The sequence below is a fragment of the Mobula birostris genome, chromosome 2 (genome assembly GCF_030028105.1).
Source record: "Mobula birostris isolate sMobBir1 chromosome 2, sMobBir1.hap1, whole genome shotgun sequence".
Classification (NCBI taxonomy): domain Eukaryota; kingdom Metazoa; phylum Chordata; class Chondrichthyes; order Myliobatiformes; family Myliobatidae; genus Mobula; species Mobula birostris.
Genome location: NC_092371.1, coordinates 77,117,051 through 77,130,189, shown reverse-complemented (window position 1 = coordinate 77,130,189; position 13,139 = coordinate 77,117,051). Strand labels below are relative to the sequence as shown.

At 43.8% G+C, this 13,139-nt stretch overlaps 1 protein-coding gene across 3 annotated transcripts in view; it reads right to left on the bottom strand.

The window, feature by feature from the left end:
- LOC140187828 (N-terminal EF-hand calcium-binding protein 1-like) overlaps window positions 1-13,139 on the bottom strand; it is a 198,934-nt gene that overhangs the window by 40,818 nt on the left and 144,977 nt on the right. For all 3 annotated transcript variants that reach the window (XM_072243620.1, XM_072243631.1, XM_072243626.1), the window contains 4 exons: window positions 11,845-11,898; window positions 10,821-10,933; window positions 8,364-8,441; window positions 5,485-5,576 (listed from right to left, as the gene is read on the bottom strand). In XM_072243620.1, coding sequence (XP_072099721.1) covers window positions 5,485-5,576; window positions 8,364-8,441; window positions 10,821-10,933; window positions 11,845-11,898 — 337 coding nt within the window. The remainder of the gene's footprint in view (window positions 1-5,484; window positions 5,577-8,363; window positions 8,442-10,820; window positions 10,934-11,844; window positions 11,899-13,139) is intronic.

The window sequence follows — 13,139 nt, the reverse complement described above, 5'->3', positions numbered from 1 at the left end:
TTTAAAGTTTTCCTAGGCTTCCAGTTTCCCACTTTACTTGATGACTTTGTATGCATAAACTTTTAGTTTGATGCTTTCTTTTATTTCCTGAGTTATCGAAGGCTGCCTCTCCCCACCCTTACTGTTCTTGCTTTTAACTGGAATATACTTTTATTGAGCACCGTGAAAAATCTCTTTGAAAGTCTTCCACTGTTCCTCAACTGTCCCACCATATAGCCTGTGTTCCCAGTCTACACTAGCCATATCTGCTTGTAATCTCCATTGTTTAGGCGTAATACACTGGTTTTAGATTCAACTATTGCACTCTCCACGTACATGAGAAATTCAATCATACTGTGATCACTCTTTCCAAGAGGATCCCCAACTACAAGATCATTAATTTTACCTGTCTCATTGCACAGGACCAGATCTAAGATAGCACATTCCCCTGTAGGTTCAGTAACATGCGGTTCAAGAAAGCTATCACAGATGTACTCTATGGAGTCCTCCTCAAGACAGCCTCGACCAACTTAATCCACCCAATCTATGTGCAAGTTAAAGTCCTCCATGATATCTGCTATTTCATTCTTATATGCCTCAAATATTTCTCTGTTTATTGCCTGTGCCACTGTAATGTTATTATTCAGTGGCCAATAGACAACTCCCACCAGTGATTTTTTCCCTTTACTATTCCTATTCTCTACCCAGATGGATTCAACATTCTGCTCCTTAGATTTTATATCGTCTCTTACATCTACTCTGTCTAGGCCTTTCAACATTCGAAAGGTTTCAATGAGATCCCCCCTCATCCTTGTAAATTCTAGTGAGTACATACCCAGAGCTATCAAATGTTCCTTGTATGATCACCCTTTTATTTCTGGAATCATCCTTGTAAACCTCCTCTGGACTCTCTTCAATGCCGGCACCTTTTCTTAGATGAGGAGCCTAAAACCATTCACAATACTCAAGATGAGGCCTCACCAGTGCCTTATAAAACCTCAGTACCACATCTCTGCTCTTGTAGTCTAGTCTTCTTGAAATTAATGCTAACATTGCATGAGGAAGGTGCAGGACAGACGTATTCCAAAAACAAAGAAATACTCAAATAGCAAATTAGTACAATCGTGGCTGACAAAGAAAGTCAAAGCTAATATAAAAGCAAAAGAGAGGGCATATAACAAAGCAAAAATTAGTGGGAAGACAGAGGATTGGGAAGTTCTTAAAAAGCTACAGAGAGCAACTAAAAGAGTCTTTAGCAGAGAAACGATGAAATATGAAAGCAGGCTAGCAAACAATATCAAGGTGGATAGTAAAAGCTTTTTCAAGTATGAAAAAAAAGGGAGATGAGAGTGGATATAGAACTGCTAGAAAATGAGGCCAGACAAATAATAACAGGCTAATGAGATGGCAGATGAACTAAATGAGTATTTTGCAATAGTCTTCACTGTGGAAAACACTAGCAGTGTGCCAAATGTTGAAGGGTGTGAGGGAAGAGAAGTGAGTGCATTTACTATTACAAGGGAGAAGGTGCTCAAAAAGCTGAAAGACCTCGGGTACGTAAGTCACCTGGACCAGATGAATTGCACCCTAGGATTCTGAAAGAGGTAGTGGTAGTGGCAGTGGTGGCATTAGTAATGATCTTTCCAAAATCATTGGAATCTGGCATGGTGCCAGAGGACTGGAAAATTGCAAATGTCACTCCACTCTTTAAGAAAGGAGGGATGCAGCAGAAAAGAAATTATAGAGCAGTTAGCTTAACCTCAGTGGTTGGGAAGATGTTGAAGTCAATTGTTAGGAATGAGGTGATGGAATACTTGGTGACACAGGACAAGATAGAACAAAGTCAGCATGGTTTCCTTCAGGGAAAATCCTGCCTGATGAACCTGTTGGAATTCTTTGAGGAGATTACAAGTAGGATAGATAAAGGGGATGCAGTGGATGTTGGATATTTGGATATTCAGGAGGCCTTTGACAAGGTGCCACATATGAGGCTGCTTAAGAGCCCACAGGTTACAGGAAAGTTACAGGCATGGTTACAGCACTGGCTGATTGGGAGAAGGCAGCGAGTGGGAATAAAAGGACCTTTACTGATTGGCTGCCAGTGACTAGTGGTGTTCCACAGGGGTCGGTGTTGGGACCACTTCTATTTATGCTGTATGTCAATGATTTAGATGATAAAATAGCAACACACATCAAAGTTGCTGGTGAACGCAGCAGGCCAGGCAGCATCTCTAGGAAGATGTGCAGTCGACGTTTCAGGCCGAGACCCTTCGTCAGGACCTCATAAATGAATATTGACGATGAGGGCTGTTGTGATCACAGTCAGCAGATGTACACGGGATCCAGTGGCATAGACACGTACCAAGGTCATTCGGAGGCTCGGATAAAAGCCCAAAGGTTGATTGGAAGCCCAGCAGTTGAGACCCAATGGCTGCAGGCCAAGTCTATTGATCTCTGAAGGTCCACTGGGAAGTCAAAGGCCCAATATCTGTCAATCTGTCAGAGGGTGGAGGCCAAGGAGGACGCCCTGGCCTGTAGTTAGAGGACAGTGTATGTGTGGGAGGATCAGGGCTTGGTCTGCTGTTGTTGTTTTGTCGTGTTCTGTGTTGTTCTGCTGAGTGTTGTGGGCATGCTACATTGACACTGGAACGGGTGGTGAAACTTGCAGTCGTCCCCCAGCATGTGCCTGGGTGTCAGGGCGCTGGAGCAGGCATCCAATCACAGACCCAGTACCCTGCACACAGTGATAATAATTGGGTAACAAATCCCGAGGTGCAAACAAAGTCAGCGTCAAAGTTCAGGCAGAGATCAAAACATCCAGAGAAATTCAAAAACCAGAGTTGGAAAACAGGCAGAGTCGACATTCAGCCAGACAGGGTTCAGAACTGAATGCTGGAAAGGCTCAGGAAAACTCATTGGCACAATCTGGCAACAAACAGGTGAAAATACAGGACTAAAATACACTGAGCAATAAACAGAGAGGCAGATGATAGGTGGAGCACAATAGACAATAGACAATAGGTGCAGGAGTAGGCCATTTGGCCCTTCGAGCCAGCACCGCCATTCACTGTGATCATGGCTGATCATTCACAATCAGTACCCTGTTCCTGCCTTCTCTCCATATCCCTTGACTCCGCTATCTTTAAGAGCTCTATCTAACTCTTTCTTGAAAGAATCTAGAGAATTGGCCTCCACTGCCTTCTGAGGCAGAGCATTCCACAGATCCACAACCCTCTGTGTGAAAAAGTTTTTCCTCAACTCTGTTCTAAATGGTCTACCCCTTATTCTTAAACTGTGGCCTCTGGTTCTGGACTCCCCCAATATCGGGAACATGCTTCCTGCCTCTAGCGTGTCCAATCCCTTAATAATCTTATATGTTTCAATCAGATCCCCTCTCATCCTTCTAAATTCCAGTGTATACAAGCCCAGTCGCTCCAATCTTTCAACATATGACCCCGCCATCCCTGGAATTAACCCAGTGAACCTACGCTGCACTCTCTCCATAGCAAGAATGTCCTTCCTCAAATTTGGAGACCAAAACTGTACACAATACTCCAGGTGGGGTCTCACCAGGGCCTTGTACAACTGCAGAAGGACCTCTTTGCTCCTATTCTCAACTCTCCTTGTTATGAAGGCCAACATGCCATTAGCTTTCTTCACTGCCTGCTGTACCTGCATGCTTACTTTCAGTGACTGATGAACAAGGACACCCAGATCTTGGTGTACTTCCCCTTTTCCTAACTTGACACCATTCAGATAGTAATCTGCCTTCCTGTTCTTGCCACCAAAGTGGATAACCTCACACTTATCCACATTAAACTGCATCTGCCCACTCACCCAACCTGTCCAAGTCACCCTGCATTCTCATAACATCCTCCTCACATTTCACACTGTCACCCAGCTTTGTGTCATCTGCAAATTTGCTAATGTTACTTTTAATCTCTTCATCTAAATCATGAATGTATATTGTAAATAGCTGCGGTCCCAACACCGAGCCTTGCGGTACCCCACTAGTCACTGCCTGCCATTCTGAGAAGGACCTGTTAATCCCTACTCTTTGCTTCCTGTCTGCCAACCAATTTTCTATCCATGTCAGTACCCTACCCCTAATACCATGTGCTCTAATTTTGCCCACTAACCTCCTATGTGGGACTTTTCTGAAAGCCCAGGTACACTACATCCACTGGCCATTTTCATAGTTACATCCTCAAAAAATTCCGGAAGATTAGTCAACCATGATTTCCACTTCGTAAATCCATGCTGACTCAGATCTATCCTGCTACTGCTATCCAAATATGCCGCTATTTCATCTTTTATAATTGACTCCAGCATCCTCCCCACCACTGATGTCAGACTAACAATGAGACAGAAGTGGCAGCAAACGGGTAATAATGAGAAACAGGTGACAGGCCAAGTGCTCAGTAATACAGGGACCAGAGTAGAGCAGGAGTGGGGACAGGAGCACATGGGGCATGAAAACAAACAAGAGCACATGGCAATACAAAACCACAGACTGATGGCTAGGGGAAAAACACACAAAAAGACAAAGTTCAACTGGAGGTACTGACACAACTAAACAACAACAGCAAAACAAGCTCCTGGTGTTTCTCTGTCCAACTGATGTGACTTTTCAACCGAAGAACCTTCTTCTCCACTGCCTTTTTCCCATATCAGGGCTTTCTTAGCACCTTTTCCATTTTTCAAGTCCTTGCTAAAAGTTGATTAATCCTGAATGTTTTATTCCCACCTGCGCTCACAGTGCAACTATGTCTCTCCAATAACTATTACTTTGCATCTCTTACCTTTGCTGGTAATTGACCTTGTTGTTAACGCTGAGTGCATTCAGACGAAGATTTATAGATAATGTCCTTTAGGGAAGGAAATGTGCCACCTGTACCCTGTTGGGCTGATACATGGCTCAAGGCCCTCCCCTCATGTTCAATACAGTATACCCATCACAACATTTACTGAACAGGTAATTAATTCTACTCGTCTGTTATGTGCCCTGTCGTAGGACGTGGGTGATCATGATCTTTCCATGACCATAAATGTTCTTGGTAAATTTTTACACATAGGTGTTTTGCATTGCCTTCTTCTGGGCAGTGTCTTTACAAGACGGGTGAACCTAGCCATTATCAATACTCTTCAGAGATTGTCTGCCTGGCGTCAGTGGTCACATAACCACCCAGTACTTGTGATATGAACCAGCTGCTCATATGATCATCCAACACTTGTTCCTGTGGCTTCATGTGACCCTGATCAAGTGGATGGGGGGGGTGCTAAGCAGGTGCTACACCTTGTCCAAGGGTGACCTGCAGGTTAGCGGAGGGAAGGAGCACCTTACACCTCCTTTGGTAGAGACGTATTTCCACCCTGCCACCCTACAGGTAATTTAGGGAGGGAAAATCATTCTGCCCCTCCCTGATCCCATGATTCACCCTCCTGATGAGCTTATTCCCTGACTCCATTAACATCATTCAAGCCTGACATGCAACTGGCACTTACCAGGAAGTAACATGGTGGTCATGAGCTCTGGAGTCTCCAGGAAGTCCACATTGTTCCTCTGGAAGGTCTTGCTGTGATTTGCTTGCAAGTGACTGAAGTTTGGCATTCCACAGACCAATGAGAAAGGAACAGGATGCTAAATTACACAACAATCCATTGCATAAACAAAGAAGAGAGATGCATAGAGCCTTTTAAAACTCCCTGTGTGGAGGTAAGATCTTTGTTCTGGACTGAGAGATCTTGAGATCATTAACCAGTGGTCAAAGAGATTCAGACTCAGATTTATTTATCACGCGTACATCGAAACATACAGTGAAATGCATCATTTGTGATAACAACCAACACGCCTAGAGATGTCTGTGAAAAGTAAGAATTTCAGGTTGTATACCGTATAACAGTGGTCCCCAACCACCATGCCGCGGACCAGTACTGGGCTGCAAAGCATGTGCGACTGGGCCGCCAGCCACGAGCCGCCAGGAAACGATATGATTTGGCGATATGAAACGATATGAGTCAGCTGCACCTTTCCTCATTCCCTGTCACGCCCACTGTTGAACTTTAACGCACGCGAGGTCATCAGTGACCCAAGACGTAAATGACCCAAGACGTGCTAAGGAATGGGTTCGTGACCCAATTGTGAATGTCCCCGGTGAATCATCCATGTCAGCGCGGGAAAAAGATCAACTCCTTGAGCTTGCAAATGACGATGGGCTTAAAAGTATGTTTGACTTAACATCTCTGCCGGCATTCTGGATCAAAGTTGAGGCTGAATATCCTGAGATAACCACGAAAGCACTGAAAACTTTGCTTCCATTTCCAACATCATATCGCTGCGTAGCAGAGTTTTCTGCAATGAATGCAACGAAAACTAAATTGCGGAATAGACTAGACATAAGGAACCCCCTTCGAGTATCGCTGTCTCCCATCACCCCTCGATAGGACCGTCTTGTTGCAGGAAAACAAGCTCAGGGCCCCCACTGATTCAGCGATATTGGTGTGTTGCAATAATTTTATATGTTCATACGAAGAAAATATGCGGTGTGTTTAATATCCAAACATTACTTAAAATGTTATGATGCTATTGCCTTATAAATGACTTATAATTCATTTGTCCCCAGCCTCCGGGCCGCGAAGAGTGCAGCGGTACAGCAGTGGCTGGGACGCACCCAGCACGTCTTTAAGAAAAAAAGCCAAAATAAACAAGCTAATTGATTAGATGCCGCCCGGCACGTAAATGTCAGCCCAGATCAGAGGCGATTGCCGATTGTGTCTCCTCCGGTCGTGATTAACACCCACTACCCCCCTCCCCCCGGTCAGCCGGTCTGCAAGAATATTGTCAATATTAAGCCGGTCCGCGGTGCAAAAATGGTTGGGGACCCCTGCTGTATATATTCTCTGATATTAAATGGAACCATTTTTAACAGGCTCTTTGACTAGGCAGGAGGCCAGATGAGGAAACCCCCAGGGATACCTCCAACCCATCAATGCAGGAGCAGTCTACAGCTTCGTCTCACATCTCCAGTATCACGGGTTCAATCCTGACCTTGGGTGCTGTCAGTGTGGAGTTTATTTGTTCTCCCCGTGACTATGTTAGCTTCCTCCAGCAGCTGATAATTCTTCTCACATTCTAAGACATGTGAGCTAGAAGATTAATTGGTCACTGGATATTGCCCCAGGTGTGTGAGCAAGGAGTAGTTTCTGGAGAGATTTGACGGGAATGTAGGAAGACTAAGGTGAGATGCCTATAAGTGGGCAGGGAATGTTGTTGCAGACTCATTGGGACAAAGGAGCCGTTGGGAAGTGCCTGTGAATCCATGATTCACTGGAGACTGAAGAAGATAGTCTGTCCTGGGGTTAGAGGATTGTACGTGTGCATGGGTGGGCAGGTGGAAGGGAGGGAGGAACAAGATTCTGCAGATGCTGGAAATTCAGAGCCACACACACAACATGCTGTAGCAACTTAGCAGATCAGACAACATCCATGGAGAGGAACCTATGGAAAGTCAATGTCAGTCTGATCCTGGTGTGTATCATTCCCTGTCATGTCTTTAGAGCTTCATTATGAAAATGGCCAGAAACGGCAGGCAGACTTATGACCTGCTTTATGTCCTGGATACAGCTTGGCTTTGGGCATGTTTGTGTATCACAAGAAGAGCCAGCTGATTGAGTTTGGGCAGGAGGGAGAGCCAAGGATATCCTTAGGACTTTAAAGGAAGACTGGAGTTCTTTCCACAACTACTCAAGCCAGGTAACTGCTGGAACCCACCACCCCAAGCTGCAACATCATAGCATAGAGGGTGGCATGAGAGCGTAGCAGTTAACATAACACCTTAAAACCCCAGCTGTAAGATCATGGTTCAATTCCCATCACTATCTCTAAGGAGTTTGTCAATCTCACAATGACCACACAGGTTTGCTTTGGGTGCTCCGGTTTCCTCCCACATTCCGAAGGCGCACAGTTTAGTAAATTGTGGATGTGCTATGTTGGCGCTGGAATCACGGTGAAACTGCAGGTTGTCCCAGCACAATCGTGTTGGTCGTTGACACAAACAACGCATTTCACCAGGTTTCAATATACATGTGACAAATAAAACTAATCCAAAAGGTTTCAATACGTGCATTTAATGTCAGTATACAACATATATCCTGAAATTCTTTTTCTTTGAATTTAATCTAATCTAAATTCACTCATGTTACAAATGGCCCCACAGTGTAAACTGCGCACAGACTTGCTTTCCAACTTTTCCAGCTCTGATAAAGAGTTTGCCACCTGAAACATTAGCTCTTTCTTGATTAACATGTAGATCATTCATTACAGTCTCTCAAGTATCTTCTGCCCTTAGAATTTTATCCATAGTAATAACTGGTGAAATCCCTACCTCCTCCATGAAGTCCTGTCTTGCCAGAGTTCATAGATCAGGAAGCAGCTCTCGTTCCCCAACTTCTGAACGGAAATGCTGTTAATGAAGTACAGATTGAACCTGAGACCAGTGTACAAGACAATTCCTCCTCCCAATGCTCCCTACATTAAGCCTAGTAATCTCTCAATGAATGTATACTCAGTGGCCACTTTATTAGATACATGTGACACCTGCTCATGAATGCAAGTATCTAGTCAGCCAATCATGTGGCAGCAGCTCAATGCATACAAGCATGTAGGCATGGTCAAGAGGTTCAGTTGTTGCTCAGACCAAACATCAAAATGCGAAGAAACGTGACCTAAGTGACTTTGACTGTGGTGTGATTGTTGGTGCCAGACAGGGTGGTTTGAGGATCTCAGAAACTGCTGATCTCCTGGGATTTTCACATACAATAGCCTCCAATGCAGAGATTCTCAACTAGGGGTCCAAGGACCACTTGCTTAATGGTATAGGTCCATAGCATAAAAGTGGTTGGGAACCCCGACTCTAGAATTTACAGAGAATGGTGCAAAAAACATAAAAACATCCAGTGAGTCATTGTTCTATGGGTGAAAACTCCCTGTTAATGAGAGAGGTCAGAGGAGAATGGCCAGACTTGTTCCAGCTGACAGGAAGGTGACAGTACCTCAAATAACCACATGTTACCACAGTGGTGTGGAGAAGAGCATCTCTGAACCTTGAAGTGAATGGGCTACAGCAGCAACAGAAGAACATGAACGTACATTCAGTGGCCACTTTATTAGGTACAGGAGGTATCTAATGAAGTATCCCCTGAGTTTATATATGCTGATATATCAAGTATAGAAGCTGGAAATTTGAGGCATTGAACATAGGAGTTGGGAAGTTATGTTGCAGTTATATAAAGCATTGGTGAGGCCGCACTTTAAGTCATAGAGCACTATGATACCGAAACAGGCTCTTCAGCCCATCTAGTGCTTCCTATCTATTCACTTATCCAAACTTCTTTTAAATGTGAAATCAAGCCTGCATCCATCACTTTCACTGGCAGCGCGTTCAACACTCTCACCTCTCTCCAAGTGAAGTAGCTCCCCCTCATTTTCCTCTTATTTATTTCACATTTCACCCTTAATCTATAACTATTGTTGCAACCTTGGTCACCTGTTATAGGGAAGATATAATTAAACTAGAAAGATTTAGCAGGATGTTGCCTGCATTTGGGGTACTGATTTATGAGAAGAGGTTGAGTAGGGCTTTATTTCCTGGAACATAGGAGATTGAGGGGTGACCTGATAGGGGTGTATAAGATCATGAGGGGCCCAGAGACTATGAAAGCACATAATCTTTTTCTCAGGAAGGAAGTAAAACAGCTAAGACTAGCTGCAATACATGCCTGTCCTAGCATGCGAAATCAGCTCCAGCGAACTGGGTGGATGAGTTCGACAGTGAGATCCACTGGCCTGAAAGGCAGTTCAGCTACACTTCATGGAGAGCGAGGGGCATGACAAGGCACAGCAGATGGCATGGTCATCCACTGCATGTGAGGAAGACCCCAGTTTGTGATGCTTGTTCATACCACTGGACCTGGATTCCGAAGTCAAGATTGTGGAAGTGCCCCAGTGGCTTTTCCACTCTTAAAAACTATCCCGCACAGGTTTCCTGTCATCATTGGATACGGTGGACAACCACCTCCACTGTAAGGACTGACTAGGATCTTTGGAATTTTAGCTGGTATATATACAAGAAGGTTTTGCTGATGTATAAATTATTATTTCTAAAGAGAACGTTGATAGGATTTTGATTAATAAGGGCGTCAGAGGTTGAGAAGAAGACAAACGAATAGCATTGAGAGTGATATAATTCAGCCATGATTGAAAGGAATTCAGAAGAATGAGGTGGGATCGCATTGAAACCTATCAAATGTTGAAAGTCCTCAATACAGTGGATGTGGAGAGGATGATTCCTATGGTGAGGGAGTCTAAGACCAGAGGACACAGCCTCAGAACAGAAGGACGTTCATTTAGAATGGAGATGAGGAGGAATTTCTTTAGCCAAAGAGTGATGAATCTGTGGAATTTGTTGCCACAGGTGGTTGTGGAGGCCAAGTCATTGGGTATATTTAAGGCAGAGTTGATAGATTTTTGATTGGTCAGGGCATGAAGGGATATGGGGAGAAAGCAGAAGATTGGGGCTGAAAAAGAACTGGATCAGCCATGATGAAATGTCAGAGTAGACTTGATGAGTCAATTGGCCTAGTTCTGCTCCTATATCTTATGGTCTCATGGTCTAAACCCAGTATGCTCCAATAACATTGTGAATGGGCACATGAGCAGGCAACTGATTTGGAGACGTTTGTGATCTCAAGCAGCTTCCAAGGACCACAACAGTGAGACCATGCCTGCTTTAACATTGTCTCCATCTGTCCGGTGTTTTGAATAGATGCTTGCTCGGACTTACTGCAAGCTCCCATTCTGACTGGCCGTGGACTCCACGTAGCGTTCCAAAGCTTGGCGGAACTCCTCCACCTCCTCCTCCAACACTGACATCTGTCGCTGTACCACCAGGATGTGCTGCGTGACGGACACAGGAAAGAGAAAGCTTTTAGTTCACCATTCTTGGAGTTGGTAAGCTTACTGTCCTAGATTTGTCTGGGAGGTGAAGACTGAACGCGAGTGTCATAGAGTCATAAAGGCCTTCAGCCCAAGGTTGCCATGCTGACCAAGATATCATCTAAGCTAGTCCTATTTCAGAATCAGAATCAGAACCAGAATCAGGATTAATATCAGACATTTATCATGAAACTCGTTGCTTTGCAGTAGCAGTGCATTGCAATATATGATAATAAAAAACTATAAATTACTCTCTTGTTCTCTATACATTATATATATACAGTACTGCGCAAAAGTCTTGGGCACATACATATAGCTAGGGTACCAAAGATTCTTGCACAGTACTGTAGTGATTTTATGTATTGCACTGTTCCGCTGCCATAAAAAAAAGATTAACTTGATGACATATGTGAGTGATGGTAAATCGAATTCTGATCTGGGTCTCTATTTTGGACTGAGAGGGGGAAGGGGACAGGGAGAGGGGAATCATGGTTGGGAAAAGGGGAAGGAAGAGGGGAAGAAGAGGGACGCACCAGAGAGAGTTTCTGTAATGATCAATTTATCTGCAGTCTCTTGTATCCCCACTAGATTCTGCATTCTGTCCCTTGCTTTTCCCTTGTACTACTTCAATGACAGGGAATGATCTTTAAGGATGGCAAACTTTTTCACTGTACTTTGACAGATGTGACAATAATAAGGCAATTACCAAAGAATGCCAGCTTGCTAACAAAGACCCACAAATTGTGAAGGAGTTAAAACAGCATTTTGTAAGTTAGGTTCAGTTTAGGTGTTAGTACGTTATCACAACACCCATGTAGACTCTAGCACTATCAAAACAACATGCCAGGGTTTAAACTTTCTGATGAACTTACAGTTTTTGTTGCTTCCTCAATCACCTCTTCCTTTAAAGGCTCCAGCCTTGGTGTCTACAAGACAGAGAATAGAGATACTCTATTCCTGTGTCTCTTGCACAAAAATATTCTACATCCTGGTGAAGGGTCTCAGCCCGAAACATTGACTGTTCATTCATTCCCATAGATGCTGCCTGACCTGCTGAGTTCCTCCACCACTTTTGTGTGTGTTGTAGTGAATAGAAGTAGCTGTTTATTTAGTTATTGAACTCATTGTTGCCTTCTGGACACAACACAACAATTTCAGCTGATGTGTCTGCTCCCAATTTCCCCTGCTCTGCACCCAGCCTTGGTTTTTTGACATATCCTCACTACAATCCCCTTTGCTTCACACCATCGTCTCACAATCACTCATGCCAGTCTTCTATTCTTCTGTGTCTTTCAGTCCCACCCTATCACCCGACGCCTCTGACAATACCCGAGCATTCAGAAATTAAGCGCCCAATAGATGAATCAGCTTTAAATGTGACACTATTTCCTGTGTCAATACACAAGGTTACAAAGCATTGGTCAGGTCACACTAGGAATATTGGGAGCAGTTTTGGGGTGCTGGCACTAGGAATGAAAGGTTTAAACTACTATTGAGAGTGTTTAATGGCATTGAGCCTGCACTCACTGGAGTTTAGAAGAAGGAGGGAATCTCATTGAAACCTATCAAATATTGAAAAGACAAGACAGTGTACATTGAGAGGATGTTTCCTATAGTGGGGGAGTTTAGGGCTAGAGGGCACTGCGTCAAAATACAGAAACAAGGACATCTCTTTAGAACAGAGATGTGGCATTTTTTTCGCCACAGGATGATGAATCTGTGGAATTCACAGCCACAGACAGCTGTTGGTGGCCAAATCATTGGGTATATTTAAAGCAGAGGTTGATAGTTTCTTGACTAGTAAAGGTGTCAAAGGTTATGAGGAGAAGGCAGGATAAAGGGATTGAGAGGGAAAATAAATCTGTCATAATTGAATAACAGAGTGGACTTGATGGGCAAAATGGCTTAATTCTGCTCCTATAAATTATGGTCTTATTAGTATTGCTTTTTGTTGAAAAACCTCTAAGCTTTTCATTGGCTGTAAAAGTCTAATTTCATAGCTCGGAGCTATCAAGTGTAGGTTATCACTCCTAGTGTCTTCTATCAAAAACACAAGAGATTCTGCAGATGTTAGAAATTCAGAGTGACACACACAAAGTTCCTGAGGAACTCAGCAGACAGGTAGCATTTATGTAGAGTAATAAAAAGTCAATGTTTTGGGCAGAGA